A 17,142-nucleotide genomic window follows, 5' to 3' on the forward strand; every position below is an offset into this window, starting at 1 on the left:
AATAATATGTTATATGAATTGAGTTCTAATACTATTTGAATATAGTGCTTGAATGGAAAAAAGAAACAAATTAATAATAAATAATATCTAGAGTTTTTTTCTTTATTGTAATTCTAAGCTTATTTATGATCAATTAAATAATATTAACTCTCTTCTTTAATTAATAGACTTTAAAAACTGAATAAATTAATTAGTTCAAACATTTAAAATCTTAGCATACATTTTTAAAAGATTTTCAAAATTTGTAAAATACTAGCAAAGCATTATAATAATTAGGAGGAATCTACATATTCTATTATAAAATAATTAAAAGCTTTTTAGTCTACATTTTTAATTGAATTAGCTTAAAGAATACATTGTAAAAGATGGTCTTTAATTACCAATAATCAAATGTAGTTTTTTCTGTGATTATTGGGTTAATTTATTTTGCTTCAATCGATGTAGTTTCCGCAGTTATTGATTGTACAATTCCAGTCAATGGTGGCTGTAATTCAGATGTTAGCTGTGTAAATTTTGCCTATAATCCTACCTTAAGCTAGTGTGTTGACTGCACAGCTGTTAACGGTAGCTCTTGCTTAAATGTTTCTGCTACTGTTTGTTAAGATTATTAAATTCTCCCAGATAATTCAGCTTGCGTTAATTGCGCCTAAGGAAACTCTTAAAGCTCAACTTGTACTAATATAAATACTCAGTAAGGTACTTGCATTACATACTCATATAATTTTCAAACTCAGAGTTGCGTTAATTGCAGTAAACCATTAGGAAGCTCTTGTTTATATTAAAGTTCTGTTTCAGGATGTAATAATTACCATTATGATAGCAGTGTGACAAAATGTATTGACTGTAGCTTGGCTAAAAATGGAAGTTGCGTTAATTCTGCAGCAGCAAGCTGTTACACATTTGTATATGATGGAATTTCAAAATGCGTTGATTGCTCTATACCTCAAGGTCAGAGCTGCTAGAATATTAATGTTATAAATTGTTCAACTTATTAATATAGTGCAACCTAAAATATTTGTGTAGATTGTAGTAAATCAGTTGGAACTACTTGCGTAAATTCACAAGTAAATGGCTGTGTTAATTACAAATACTCAGCAGTAAGTGGTTTTTGTATCAATTGTTCGATTCCAAGTGGAATTAGTTGCTTTTATGCAGGTTTCTCTGCTTGCTAGTATTTTGTTTACTCTAGTGCAGCTAATTAATGTGTTGATTGTACTTAAGTTTCGAATGCCTCTTGCACAAACTCTTCAGTACCTGGTTGCTCAAATTATATGTATGATTCTAGCAGCTAAACTTGCGTTAATTGCTTTTAGCTTTCTGGTACAACTTGTGTTAACAGTGGAATTCTGCTATGTTCTAATATTTAATATAGTAATAATTATTCTACTTGTGTGAATTGTTCTGCAGCTCAAGGGACTTCTTGTATATACGTTATTGGCGGAGCTGGACCCCCTCCTTTTTAGGACTGTCCAGGATATGTATTCAACTCAGATTTAAACTAATGCGTAAATTGCTCGTAAGCACAAGGGACAACATGCCCAAATAACATTAGCCCTATTTGCAAAGATTTTAAATACGATACAGTATCTTCCACCTGTAAAAATTGCTCACTAACTGTAGGAGCTAATTGCAAATATCCTACATCAACAGGATGTTTATCCTATAAGTACTCTCCATCCTCTAATTCGTGTGTAGACTGCTCATTAACATCAATAACACAAAGTGGAACTGTATGTTCCAACAGTTCTGTTCCAAACTGCTCGAACTTTTTTTATGATGGAGTCTTTTCTTGCAAGGATTGTTCCATAGCAAGTGCAGGAATTTGTGTTAATTCTGCAACAGTGCCTACTTGTGCAAAGTCCTATAGGTATAACTCGTCAACAGCATCTTGTAAAAATTGCTCACTTGCAACAGGTACTACATGCACTAATTCAGCATTAAGTGCTTGCTCAAATTTTAAATACGATTCTACTTCTAACACTTGTATTGATTGCTCTATGGTGAGTTCATCAGGAAATTCTTGTATGAATTCCAGCTATCCTGCTTGCTCAAGCTTTCTTTTTGATAAAACCACTAGTAGCTGCATAGATTGCACATTATACACTGCTGGTAGTTGCGTGAATAATGTTTATGCTGTTTGTTCATTTTATCGTTATAATAGTTCAACTGGTAAGTGTGTTGATTGTTCTTTGGCTGCAAATTCTGCTTGCGTTAATGCCTCTGCCTCCGGTTGCTCATCTTATTTTTATTCATCCATATAGTCAGTCTGCGTTAGCTGTATTGATGCAAATACCAGCACTTAAAAATGCCTAAATGCTGCTGAATCTTCCTGTGCATCATTTGTGTATAATCCTTCAACAAGTAAATGTGTTGATTGTTCTGCTTCGACTGGTACAAGTTGTACAAACTCAGCAGTTGCAGGCTGTCAAAGTTTTAAATACAGTGCAGCTAACTCTAAATGCGTTAATTGTTCCCTAGTTAGCACCTTAAATGGTGTTAGCTCTTGCACCTACGCAAGCGTTTCAGGCTGCTCAACTTTTATTTATGATGGAATAAGCATCTGCGTTGACTGCACTTAAGCTAATGTTGCTTAACAGAAATGTGTTTATTCTAGCTAAAAAAGTTGTACCATGTTTGCTTACAAAGCAGCTGCTTCAGCTTGTGTTGATTGCACTGCTGTAAATGCTGGTTCCTGTTAAAATTCAGGTGTTACAGGATGTGCAAGCTTTACTTATGATTCCCAATCAGGAAAATGTGTAAATTGTGCATTATAATATTAAGGGACATGCATATTTTCACAAACTATTTAGAGTTGTAGTAATTATTAATATGATGGAATTTCTTAATGTGTAAATTGTTCTCTTTAAACAAATGGATAGTGTGTAAATAATTCTATTGCTGCTTGTTCAACCTTTTAATTTAATGGAAGTATATGTGTCGATTGTTCACTTTCCACATAAAATCCGGATGGTTCATATAGTTGTTCAAATTCACAGTATCCTAATTGCTCTTCTTATGTTTATAATCCAGCTTCTAAAAGCTGTGTAAGCTGCTAAGTAGCTTAAATATCATCAAGAACATGCTAGTATACTAATTTAGCTGCTTGTGCTAATTACAGATATAATGGATACAGTGCTTGCATAGATTGCTCAGTATCCAGCAACAATATGTGTTCTAATTCTAAAGTTGGAGGTTGCTAAAATTTTGTGTACAATTAATCTACAAATAGCTGTGTTGACTGTACTGTAGCTGCAAACTCTGTTTGTACATATGGCTCACTTGCTGCTTGTGGTACTTATAGCTACGATTCTACTAGCTAAACCTGCGTAAATTGTTCATAGCTCTAGAATTTTAATTGCGTTAATAACAACTTGAGTGAATGCAGCTCATTCTAATATGATTCGAAGAGTAATTCTTGTGTTAATTGTTCAACAGCTAACATTCAAACAGCTTCTTGTAAGTATTCTTAGGTATCTGGTTGTCAAACATTTTAATTTGACAATACTAAAAATACTTGTGTTGATTGCTCAGTACAAACAGCAGGCATTTGCTCAAATAAAAACGATGTGAGTAAAACATGTAATGGTTATATATATAATGGATCAAATAGCTGCATAAATTGTTCTTATGCTGTTAATAATCAGTGTGTATATTCAAATGTAGATGGATGCTAAAATTTTAGATATGATCAAACTAGTGGATTATGCGTTGATTGCTCAATTGTTTATACTCCTCCTTCAACAAACTCAGTAACAACGCTGCAGACTCCTTATTGTTTGAATAAAAATGTGCCTTCCTGCAGTGCATTTGTATATGATAATATAAGTACTTGTGTAGACTGTTCAATAGCAAGCAATGGTTTTTGTGTGAATTCTGCTGTTTCTAATTGCTCTAATTTCTTTTTTGATGGAGTTTCTACATGTGTAGACTGTACTTAAGCTGTTGGAGGTTCATGCTCATACCCATACGTTCCAGGCTGCTTAAATTACGTTTATGATTCAAGTACAACAGCATGTTTTGATTGTACATCTTTGGTCCATACTTGGACACTCTCATCATGTTAAGCCTGTGATTAGGCTCACATAAAAACTACATCAAGTAATGTAAAAAATACTTGCTAAAATGTCTATCTTGCAGCCAATAACTCAACTACAAGTGCAATTATTTTAATAATATAAACTATTACTCTAGTATTAATATTTTTATTTTGAATTAAATTAACATCAATTAAACTTAAATATTATTAAAAAATATTCAAATTGATTACTAAAGTTTAAATAAATTTATTTAATTTAGCTAATTATTTTATTACACATAATTTTTTTCTAAATTTAAGTTTAAATTTCATTATTTTTGGCATTTAATAATTTAATAGGAAATATTCATCTTTTATTAAAGTAAAATTTTTTTTTTAATTTTTAAATTCAAGATGAAATAAAAAAATTTAAATATTAATTAAATAAATATCTTCAAATTTATACTTCAAGTTTATAAGATTAAATTAATTTATTATTTAATAGTTTTATGATAATAAAATTAAAATTTCATAAAATTATATTTTAAATTAATTATTAAAATGTTTATATAATGAGACAGTTTACTAAAAAATATAAAATTAATTAATTTATTTATCTTATTAAATTAAAAGTTTATAAAATATTTTACTTCAACTAATTTTAATCAAACACATTTATATATTATCCAAGTATCTTCAAATATTATATTATTATAAATTAAGTTTAATTTTAATATTCAATAATTATATACAACATATCTATAAATATTTATTTGTTTTATCGAATAAATTGCTTATCAAATATTTTCATTTTCAATGATATTTTTTAATTCTGTATTATATTTAAGAATTATTATTGGATTTTTAAAATTGACAATAAGCTCTATTCAAAAGTATAAAGTGAATTGAGAAATTATATTTTGACAATTCCATATCATCAAAACCTTTAAATTCCAAAAAAGGTAAAAAAGGTCCATCTAAATTTAATAATCAGATAATTTTGATGAATCTATCAAAACCTAGTTTAAATTTTTTACTTAAATTATTAATTAAGATAAAATATTAAGAAAACTAAATATAATTCCATATTCCTCATTTAAATTTATGAAAAAAATCAATAATTTTAATAAGATAAAGTATATTAAAAAGCCTTTAATAAATAACCTCAAATGATTTTAATTATTTTCTTTTTTCAATTTAATTATTTTTTTTAACAAATAATATTTAAATCCACTTATTCATGCCTATTTAATTTATATTGAACGAAAAAGAACATTTGTATATCTAATTTTTGTATTTCTTTGATAATTTATATATTATTTTAGAAGTCTTTAGTATTTAATGTAATTTTTTAAATAATTGATCAATAAATTAAGATAAAAATTAAGCTTAAAATAAATTCTCTTGTTAATTTTTATACATTTTTTCTAACTAACTTATTACTAACCTATTCATAAATGTTTTAATTAAAAATTAATTTAAATATGAGGATTCGCTTATTTATTATATATAAATTTATTACTTTTTTTCCTTTTTTTTAAAAATCTTCAGATTAAAAATATAATCTTAGAAATTATATTGTTTAATACAACTATGGTTTTTAGATTTAAATAATTTATTTTTAATAAATAAAAGTAAATATTAGATCTTTACATAAAATATGACTAAGTACAAACAAAATTTAATAATTTAGAGTAGATTTGAAAATCTTTTATAAAAATAAGTAAGAATATATTTTGAAAAAATTTAATTTGTTAATTTATTTATAAAAGAATACTTTCTTATTTTTTGTTTGAAGAATAAATTATTGAAATACATTAATTTTAAACTTATATTTTAAATACATAAAAATAGTATATTAACATCTCTGTTTAAAATATTTTTAATATATTTTTTACATTTTAAAAATATTTTGATGTATTTTAAATAGGCAAAAATTTATTTGATACAAATATTTGTAGTATTGAAACTCTATTTTTAATGGTTTATTTCAATATTATTTCAGATGACGTATGCTTTCTAAAAGTCTTCAATGAATTTAAAAAGTACATTTTTAGTAAGAATATTATTTATCTAAAGATTAATTAATCAAAAACTATATTTTGGATAAAACACTTTTATTTTTTAAATCCAAATAATTTTTGATTTTCATCTATTCAGAATTAAACCAAATATTCAAACCATCCATCTGAATTCTTTAATAAATAATAATAATATTTCCTATATTAATTATAAGTGTTTTTTTTAAAAAAGGGATATTATTTCTAAAAATTATAATCAATTTATTAATAATTGAATAAATCAATATCAAATTAAGCACAACTTTACAAAATGTAAAAAACTGATTCTCAAAATCAAAAACTAATAGGTATTCTTTAGAATTTTTTGCAAAATAATTATCTGGATAAAGATGTAAGCATAAATATAATGGAAGAATTAAATTAAAATTAAATTATTTACATTGATGGCCATATCGAATTCAAAAAACTTATTTCTAAGCATATTGAAAATGTTTAAAATATTGCAAACTATGATTAATAAATAATAGATCTTTAAAAAAATTGCTAGAATTTTTATTTGAATAACTCAATTATTGACAAAGATAATAAATTACCTTCTTATGAAGAAGCAGAAGAAGAAAAAAAAGAAGATTTCGATTCAATAGAAAAGGAAAAATTAAATGAATAAATAAAAATAAAAGATGAGTTCGTAAGGTTTTGCAAGGAATGCGATTTTGAATCTATAGTATAAAAAGAAACAGATTTAGAAAGTGATGCCACAAAAATTTTTGAAATATCAAGAGACTAAATTTTAAATGATAATTTTAAAGAGATTTAACATGTCACCGATATTGGAATTAAAATAAGAAGGAATATAATACAAAAGTATGAGGAATCTAATTTAAAATAAATGGTTATTAAATATAAACAGTAGTAGTAAACCCTTTTAGATTCAAATAATTTAAATAAGTAGGAATAAAATGAAATTTAGAAAGAGGATATGAATTTTGATAGTAAAAACGAGTCAGTCAAAACTAAATAACCAAATGAAAATGAAGAAAGCTTATTACTTAACTTATTAAAAGAGAACATCGAAGAGTTTAAGGAGCAAGATGATAACTAACTAAAATTAATGGTGAAAGAAATGAAAGAGAAAGGTTATTAATCTACACTTTACTGCTAATTCATATAAGATAGAGATAGAGTTGATAAAATAATTTATGAAACCCATCTAAAAAGTCCATTCCTAAATTTAAAGACTAACAAGGTTTGCTAATTTTACTTTTTAAGTTTGGGTATTTCTGAAACAGAAAGTTAAGATTTAATTGACTCATACTTTTTTAAATTACCAAATTACTAGATGAATGAAGAATAAATAGAAAGACTCAAATTAATAGAATAGCATATATAAGAAAATCAATTAGTTAGAGATTACATTGAAAAAATATTAAATTTAAGCATAAGAAATGAAATTCAGCTCTAATTTAGTAATATTCAGATCAATGATCAATTTTTAAAAGAAAAACTTATCAATTCTGAATGTTCTGAAGATTAGTTCTAATAGTTAATTAATCAATATTAATTGGATAAATATCATCCAAATTTTTAGATTTTTGAAGATATTTATAAACAAAATACACTAAAGAGCCTTTACTTAAAGTCTCTTCTTTTACTGGAATTAAACAAATAAGACAGCGATAAAAAACTTTACTTCAGCTAGGTTTACAAATTCCTTTGTGATGTAAAACTCAAAGGTATCGATGCATTTTAAGAAGATAACTATAAAAGCTTAATTGAAATGCTTAAAATTGATGAGAAAATCATCAATTCAGAGAAGCTATAAAATCTAGAAAATTACTACATTTAACTGTTACTCTTTGCATGTTCACATAATGATGAAACCAAATTAAAATTAATATCATTCATTCTAAAAAAAGTATTGTTAAAACATCAATTAGAAAGCGAGTAAATTTAATATTTGTCAAAATAAATCTTAAAGACAGGCTTAAAATTTATTTACTAACTGAATGATCAAGAATACAATAGGACAAATAATAAATCTAAAATTGATATTGAAGAAAAGCTAAAAAAAAGTGAATTGTTAAAGAAAGTTTATGGAGGAGACCTTTATGAAATATAAGATAAAAGTGTATGCTTTTATTTAGATTTCGACAAATAATTTGAACTTTAAAATAAACGAGATAAATTATTCTAAGTGAGTTAAAAAATAGATATCAACCAATTATTAAATTACCACAATTCATAAGAAAAACCAACATCAATAAAAAATTGGGTTGAAGAAATAGCTGATTTATACTTTTCAGGAGATCTGAGCTTTTCTTAGAGACTCTTTGACCTCGTAATATATTTATCTAAAAGAAACCAAAATCTTGATAGCATATACAAAGACATATTAGAGAGTATTTTGCTTAAAAAGGACGAAATAGATGTTAAAATCTTAATTAACAAAAAAACTGTACCAGAATATATGATGCAATCATCTGACTCTGAGTCTATGTTTAAACTTACAATAATGCTAGGGTTTGCGAATCCTGTGCCTTTACTAATTACTAGAATAGTACCTCCTTCTTAAAATAATTCCTATAAATTGTAACAAGAACTTTTTTACTAATCCTTTTGGTTAATCAACTAATTTGATAAAGTAGTTGCTTCAATTGGTGTAGGATTTCAGAAAGGTAAATCTACACTTATAAATAATACTTTTATAACTAATTTTGCTATTAGTGATGGTACTTATAGCTTTATGTAGAGTGCTGAAATTTAATCTAATAGCATTTTCTAACAGAATAAAAGATAATATTTTTTGGCTGATTTTCATGGAGATGCAAGTCTCTTAAATGAGTAATATATTTTAGGTTTCTTTGTTTATTACATAATATAAGTCAACGCAAGTATCTTTAAAAATAAATAAACCGAAAATCTGCATAAAATTATAAATTTATTAGAAGAAAACGACAAAAAATTTTGTATTCTAATACGCGATTGTGATGAAAAAATCACAGTTAGTTCCTATAAAGATACAAAATTAGCTTCTGAGAAATTAGTATAACCTGATCTAAAAAAATATGATACTATTTTACTTAATAATTTTTGTAAAGTAGATTAATAAGACTTAGATTCACACTATAATTAATTAAGAATAGTAATAAATGACCTAATAATAAAAAATTTAGGATAATAAAATTCAAGAGATTTATTTATAAACAGATTCTTCTCTTAATTTTAAAAATAACCTGATTAAATTTATAGTAATTTCAATAAAGAATTGGAACAAAAAGGAGAAGAAATAGCAGCAGCAGCTTAAATCTATTACTCTTATTAATTGGTATAAAATGTTTGCAATTAACTTAAAAACTAAAAATAGTTAGAATCTTAAAATATCTTCAAGTTATATAATATTTTTTCAGAGTATCAAAAAATGAAAATGGAATTTAGTCATAGTAAATTTTAACTTATGTCATCAAAATAAGTGAGTGAAAGAAACACTTATTTTATATAATGTGAATTTAAATATTTTGAATATATAAAATCTTAAAATGAAGATAAGAGTGAGCTTGTAAAATAATTTGAATAATTAGTAATTGATAATAATAAAAATCATTACATGTCAATGCTCTTTTTCATATAATAGTTAAGAGATGTGAATAATTATTACATAAATTAATTAAAAAATAAGAAAATAGAACTTTAATAAAGCTAAACAATTCAATAAAATGATATTTCAAAATAAATTTATGAAATAGAAAAACAAATATTAGACAAATCTATTTCAGTTGAGCTTTTCTGGAGAGAAGTCATATAACATTGGTATAAATCAAACAACAGTTCTCTCAATGAGAAATTAATAGAAGCTTATTCATTAAATATTTATAATGGATTCCCTTTTGAAATAATTGACGGAGAAACATTTTATTATCCATACGAATTCTTAAAAAAATGTTTTTCTCATTAATTATTTACAAATAAAAAATTTTGTATCATAAGCATAATAGGACCACAAAATTCAGGTAAATCAACCTTATTGAATTATTTCTTAGGATGTGACTTTTACGTGAGTGAAGGGAGATGTACGAGAGGAATATATGGCACTCTCGTAAAGTCAAAGGTACCATAGTTTGACTACATATTAGTAATTGATTCTGAAGGTCTTTTATCATAAGAGAAAAAAGATCCAGATTATGACAGAAAACTAACTCTATTCTGCTTATCAGTGAGCTAATTCCTAATAATTAACGTTAAAGAGCTAACAACTGAAATAAGTAATATATTGGAGCTTTGCATTGATGTCTCAACTGATTTAAAAACTAATAAAATACCTAAAAAAGTAGTTGAGATCGTTTTTAATTAAAAAGGGGATCCAAACAACCAAAATAATTGTGTGGCAGTAGAAAATGCTCTGAAATATTTTTAAGATAAGAAAAAAATAATTGATCACATAGATATAAAAAGTGAAAATGTTACTAATTTGCCAACGGCATTTTCATACAAATAAAAAGTTGTTCAGAATGAATAAGTATGGAATTTTTTAGAGACTTAAATCAATTTTGTTGAAGGCGTATAAAAATTAGGAGATAAAGTTATTCATAAATTAATAAATCTTTGCTAAGAGGATTAAATATAAACATTTAGGTTGGTTAAGACCATTCCAGAATTTCTTGAATTAGTGAATAACATTTATGAAACCATTAATTAAAACCAAGACTTAACAGCCTTCAGAGATATTTTGCAGAAATAAAATGATAAAAGAATCAAAGAATTTATGAAGAAGCAAATTAATGATGAAATAAATGAGCAATTTTTAAAAGATATTGATGACATTACCAATGATAACCGAATTAAAAATGTTGAAAGTTAAATCAAGAATTAATTCGATTGCTTAGAAATAAAAATAAAAAAAACATTACAAGAAGAATTTAATAAAATTGATCAAGATTATTTAAACAAAAATTTTGATTACTTGCATTTAAAGCTGTAAACTCTATAGGAAAACACAATAAATGACATTGCATTTGGCAAACAAATAAAAAATTTAGAGGAATTAATCAACATAAAAACCCTTGAATTGCTAAGCTAAGCAGAGTAGTAAAAAAAAAACAGTTAAGAATAATAGATCGAATACTTTGAAGAAAAGTTTCATGAAATAGAATAAATTGTTTAGAAAGATTCACAGTTAAATAATATAGATGTGCTATTTTCTTTTATCAAAGACAATTATGAGTTATAATTAGGTAAACCATTTTGTACAAAAAAAATTGATAATTATCAATTCGATTGCTATAAATAAAAAATTTTAGATGAGAAGACCAGCTTAATACATTTTTTAGAAAATAGACAACTTTTACTGCCTAAAAATGATATTGATGATAATGAAATAATTGATAATTAGCTATTATAAAAAATTTATGAAATATTTTACATCCGATTAGACTATTTTAAAAAATAATTAGATTTTACAAACATAATTGACATACATAAATTGTATGATGCATGCAAGATTAGAATAAAAGAAAATTAAATTTAATTATTTGCAAAAAAGAGCTTAGTTTAATTGAATCATTTGTATAAATATATCGAGATGGATTTTAATTAAGGAGATAATACTTCAAAAGAAGATGAGGAAAAAAGAATTCAAAAATATTCTTTGTATACTTAAAGTTAAAAATATACATTTTGTTAACCTTAATTAGAGTAAAAAAGAAAAATCGTTGATGATTAAAATGCAAATTTAATTGAAATAAGATTTAAAGATATTACAATGAGTATTCTTAGGTAATGGTTGAAAACTTAACTTTAAGTTAATTTTAATTGCAATATACTTAAAATCGATTCATATTTCAGCAGTATTAATTAATAAATTAATTAATTTATCAATACTAGAACAAAAGTTGACAGGTAGTTAATTTCAGAAGTATTAAATATTGTTTAAAATAAAATTAAATAATTTTAAGATCAATTAAGCTTTTATCAAATTGAACTATCAGAAAAATCTACATATTTTTTGAATAATATGGCTATTTAAGAATTATACAAATTTCACTTACAAAATTAGTAAAATAAGCTTAATAATATTAAAGATTAAAATTTGAGTGCTGATAAGAAGTAATCTCTGAAAAAAAAATTCTTAGAAAATGCAACAGACAAAGATAAATAGTTGTTTAATGAATTTATTCAAAAATTATAAGTGTTCTGTAAAAAATATCTTGATTAAAATTCTAAAAACTTAATAAATAAGAACCTTGAGGAATACAAAGACTCTCTTTCTAAGGAAAATATTGTTAAAGAAATATAATAAAAATTTTATCAAAAATAAGATTTTTCTTTAGAGTAAATTGATGCCTATCTCGAAGATCCAAATAAAGTTATAATTAAAACTGCTTTATACATATAAAACAATTATATGAAATAGCTGTAATATGCAATATTAGGTATTTAAAAAAATTTATTTAATATGTTATAAATCATCATAAATGCAATAAACTAAATAATTGAATCTTTGATGTGTTAAGGACAAATATAATAAAATAAAATATATATATATAATAAAAAACCTGGATTATTTCTATAGCTTATATATTAAGCCTTACTAAAATAAATGGAAAATATAGATCAGAAAATTTTCAAAGAATTTAGCAACAATATATAACTACCATCCTTTAACTCTATTAAATAAATTTAGTTAATTTTCAAATAATTATAAACTGCTATACTTGAAGAAAACTTTTAAAAATAAACTATAAATACCTCTACTAAAGATTTTATAAATAAAGAATTTTTAAATATTACTCTATATTTATCATGTGATTCCAAGTGCCCTTGTTGTGGTTAACCATGTGATCAAGATCACTGGAAATACTTGCATGATAGAATAGGCACTGGTGACAATAAACATACAGCTAAGAATGGTCATAGGTTTGCTGCCTTTAATGGAGTGAAAATTGAGTAAGAAAATTTACCAGCTCTTATTATGTGTTCTGATTACGATGATGAAACATAATTCAAGTATAAGTAAAATCAATTAAAATGGAGTAATTTTAAGGAAATTAATGATGATTGGGATTGGAAGATTGAAGTTTAAAAGTAAAAGCTATAATTTTAAAGATTGACATACTAAACAATTTGGTCAATAGTAGGAGAACAAATTTGCAAAAAAAATAATATTTAGTACTAAGAAATATGTGATGCTTCAATTATAAAAAAATGCAAGTCATAAATTAATCCAGTTCATTTTATAATTGTTTTTGATGAAAGTGGAAGCATGGAAGGAGATAAGTGGATGTCTCTAAGAAAAGAACTATTAGATTTTATAGACAACAGAAGCAGATATACAGCATAGGATTTTATTACCCTTATTGGTTTTAATGATTCTATAAAGCTTTATACAAAACTAGAGAAATTGAATGAATAAATCAAATAAAAAGTTCCAGAGAAAAATATGAATGGAAATACAAATTTTTCTGCTCCCCTTTAGTAAGTATTAAAGATTTTAAGCTAAGATAATTGTAAAACCTTTAATAAAAACAACGTTATATTTTTCTTATCAGATGGAGAAGCAAATAAACCTGATACTGATATATTATAGCTTTAAAAATAAGGTCATTTAATTAAACAGATATAGTTTGTTGGCTATGGAGATGAAGATTTTTAAATTCTAAAATCAATGGCAAATGATCTTAAAGACTTATAGGCTTTTTATTCAAATGTTATTAATATATATTAATTACAAGATGAATTTAAATATCTTTCCTTAATTATACCAAGCTGATATTTAATTTAGAATCTTAGTAAAATAATTTAAAAATATTCATTTATTAAATTGCAATATATTTTTATGCTGTTGTTGGTGTTTATTTCATTTGTTTTTATTTTTCAAATAATTTGTAAAATTACTAAAAATTTATTTTTCAAAAATAAAATTGCTCAGGGGCATGCATTACTCAGATAAACTTTATATAATTATTCACAGCTAATATCTGAGATGTCAGATAATATCTTGAAGTTTTTATATTTTTTATAATTCATACAGATAATATATTTATAGGTACCGTAAGTACTGTTCAATAAGCAGCATAAAAAATTAAGAAAAAATAAGTTAATTTTACATATATGGTATGAAGAATGAATTATTAAAATATTTTTTTTAAGCTTATATCTTAAATTTGTTAAAATATATGTTAAAATCTCTGTTTAAAATAATTTTTATATCTTTTTAATATTCTTTAAATGTTTTGGTAAATTTTAAGTAAGCAAAAATTTACTGTTTCAAGATTCATAATACAAATATCTTTAATTTAGACATCTATTTTTAATAGTTTATTTCAATATTATTTCAGATGACGTATGCTTTCTAAAAGTATTCAATTTATTTAAAAAGCACATTTTTATTTTTAGTAAGAATTTTATTTATCAAAAGATTAATTAATCAAAAACTATATTTTGGATAAAACACTTTTGTTTTTTAAATCTAATCAATTTTTGATTTTCATCTATTCAAAATTAAACCAAATATTCAAACCATCTGTATTCTTTAATAAATAACATTAATATTTTCAATATTAACCATAAATTTTTTTTTAAAAAGGGTAACCATTTCTAAAAATTATAATAAATTTATTTATTAATAATTGAATAAATCAATATCAAATTAAGCTAAATATTAAATCATAAATTTAATGGATGAATTAAATTAAAATTAAAGCTTATATATGAATGATATGATTGAATTCATAAATTAAAATCAAGATTTAATGACTTACAGAGATATTTTGCAGAAATAAAATGATTAAAAAATAAAAGAGTTTATGAGAAAATTAATAAAGAAATAAATGATATATTTTTAAAAGATATTGATGACATTACCTAAAATAATCAAATTAAATATGTTGATAGTTAAATCAAGGATTAATTCAATTGATTAGAAGAAAAAATTGTAAGAATAATTTCAATCTGAAATAGATCAAGAATTATTAAATAAATTTTTTGATTATTTGCATTTAAAGCTGTAAATTAATTCTATTGTTAATTTTTAAAAATTTATTCTAACTAACCTATTACTAACCTTTTCATAAATATTTTAATTAAAATAAATATAACGATTCATTTATTTATTATTAAAAAATTAATTTCCTTTTTACTTTTAAGATCTACTATTTAAAAATATAATATTAAAAACTATATTGTCCAATATAACAATAATAGATTTAAATAATTTGTTTTAATAAATAAAAGTAAATGTTGGATCTAAATCAAAAATAGTGATTAATTAAATACAACATTAAATAATATAGAAAAGATTTGAAAATCTTTTATAAAAATTATTAAGAATATTTCTAGAAAAAAATTAAATTTTTTCAATTTATTAATAAAAGAATACTTTCTTATTTTTTGTATGAAGAATGAAATATTTAAATACATTTTTTTAAGTCTATATCTTAAATTTGTTAAAATAGTATGTTAAAATTTTTGTTTCAAAAAATTTTTGTATCTTTTTAATATTCTTTAAATGTTTTGGTAAATTTTAAATAGGCAAAAATTTACTGCTTTAAGATTCATAATACAAATATTTGTAATATCGAAATTTATTTTTAATGGTTTATTTCAATATTATTTCAGATGACGTATGTTTTCTAAAAGTATTCAATTTATTCGTTTTTAGTAAGAATTTTATTTATCTAAAGATTAATTAATCAAAAACTATATTTTGGATAAAACACTTTTATTTTTTAAATCCAAATAATTTTTGATTTTCATCTATTCAGAATTAAACCAAATATTCAAACCATCTGTATTCTTTAATAAATTATAATAATATTCCCCCATAAGTATTTTTTTTAAATTAAGGCAAATATTTCTAAAAATTATAATCAATTTATTTATAAATAATTGAATAAATCAATATCAAACAAATTAAGCGAAATTGGACAAAATGTAAAAAACTGATAATCAAAATCAAAATCTTTTAGGTATTCTTTAGAATTTTTTGCAAGAACATTCACCTGAAAGAGATTTAAGTATAAATATAATGGAAGATTTAGATTAAAATTAAAGTTTTTACATGAATGACTTGATTGAATTCAAAAATTTTATTTCTAAGCATATTGAAAAATTTTAAAATGATATTAACTGTGACTAATAAATAAGAGATCTTTATAAGAATTGCTAGAATTTTTATTTGATAAACTCAAGTATTGGCAAATGTAATAAATTACCTTCTTAAGAAGAAGAAGAAAAAAAAGAAGATTTCGATTCTATAGAAAAGGAAAAATTAAAAGAATAAATAAAAATAAAAGATGAGTTCGTAAGGTTTTGCAAGGAATGCGATTTTGAATCTATAGTATAAAAATAAACAGATTTAGAAAGTGATGCCACAAAAATTTTTGAAGAATCAAGAGACTAAATTTTAAATGATAATTTTAAAGAAATTTAACATCTCACCGATATTGGAAGTAAAATAAGAAAGAATATAATACAAAAGTATGAGGAATCTAATTTAAAATAAATGGTTATTAAATATAAACAGTGGCAGTAAACCCTTTTAGATTCAAACAATTAAACAAATGATTATGATGAAAGCTTATTAATTAACTTATTAAAAGAGAACATCGAAGAGTTTAAGGAGCAAGATGATAACTAACTAAAATTAATGGTGAAAGAAATGAAAGAGAAAGGTTATTAATCTACACTTTACTGCTAATTCATATAAGATAGAGATAGAGTTGATAAAATAATTTATGAAACCCATCTAAAAAGTCCATTCCTAAATTTAAAGACTAACAAGGTTTGCTAATTTTACTTTTTAAGTTTGGGTATTTCTGAAACAGAAAGTTAAGATTTAATTGACTCATACTTTTTTAAATTACCAAACTGCTAGATGAATGAAGAATAAATAGAAAGACTCAAATTAATAGAATAGCATATATAAGAAAATCAATTAGTTAGAGATTACATTGAAAAAATATTAAATTTAAGCATAAGAAATGAAATTCAGCTCTAATTTAGTAATATTCAGATCAATGATCAATTTTTAAAAGAAAAACTTATCAATTCTGAATGTTCTGAAGATTAGTTCTAAAAGTTAATTAATCAATATTAATTGGATAAAACTCATCC

General features: G+C 23.5%; 3 protein-coding genes across 3 annotated transcripts in view; 2 read left to right on the top strand and 1 right to left on the bottom strand. All coding sequences in view use genetic code 6, as the record gives it.

Moving 5' to 3' along the window:
* Nucleotides 1-1,482: 1,482 nt before the first annotated feature.
* TTHERM_000259659 (hypothetical protein) lies at nucleotides 1,483-4,224 on the bottom strand (the record flags this gene model as incomplete). The annotated part of the gene is made up of 1 exon (XM_012795887.1): nucleotides 1,483-4,224. The coding sequence occupies one exon, from the start codon at nucleotides 4,222-4,224 to the stop codon at nucleotides 1,483-1,485; it is 2,742 nt and encodes a 913-aa protein (XP_012651341.1).
* Nucleotides 4,225-6,346: 2,122 nt separating this feature from the next.
* On the top strand, nucleotides 6,347-13,798 carry TTHERM_00259660 (von willebrand factor type A domain protein; the record flags this gene model as incomplete). The annotated part of the gene is made up of 1 exon (XM_001009012.2): nucleotides 6,347-13,798. The coding sequence occupies one exon, from the start codon at nucleotides 6,347-6,349 to the stop codon at nucleotides 13,796-13,798; it is 7,452 nt and encodes a 2,483-aa protein (XP_001009012.2).
* A 2,160-nt stretch (nucleotides 13,799-15,958) lies between these two features.
* Nucleotides 15,959-17,142, top strand: part of TTHERM_00259670 (von willebrand factor type A domain protein) — a gene marked incomplete at both ends in the record, with an annotated part of 7,236 nt that continues 6,052 nt past the window's right edge. The window contains one exon of the mRNA XM_001009013.3: nucleotides 15,959-17,142. This exon is cut by the window's right edge and continues 6,052 nt beyond it. Coding sequence (XP_001009013.3) covers nucleotides 15,959-17,142 — 1,184 coding nt within the window.

The sequence above is a fragment of the Tetrahymena thermophila genome, assembly GCF_000189635.1.
Source record: "Tetrahymena thermophila SB210 genomic scaffold scf_8254788, whole genome shotgun sequence".
Lineage (NCBI taxonomy): Eukaryota > Ciliophora > Oligohymenophorea > Hymenostomatida > Tetrahymenidae > Tetrahymena > Tetrahymena thermophila.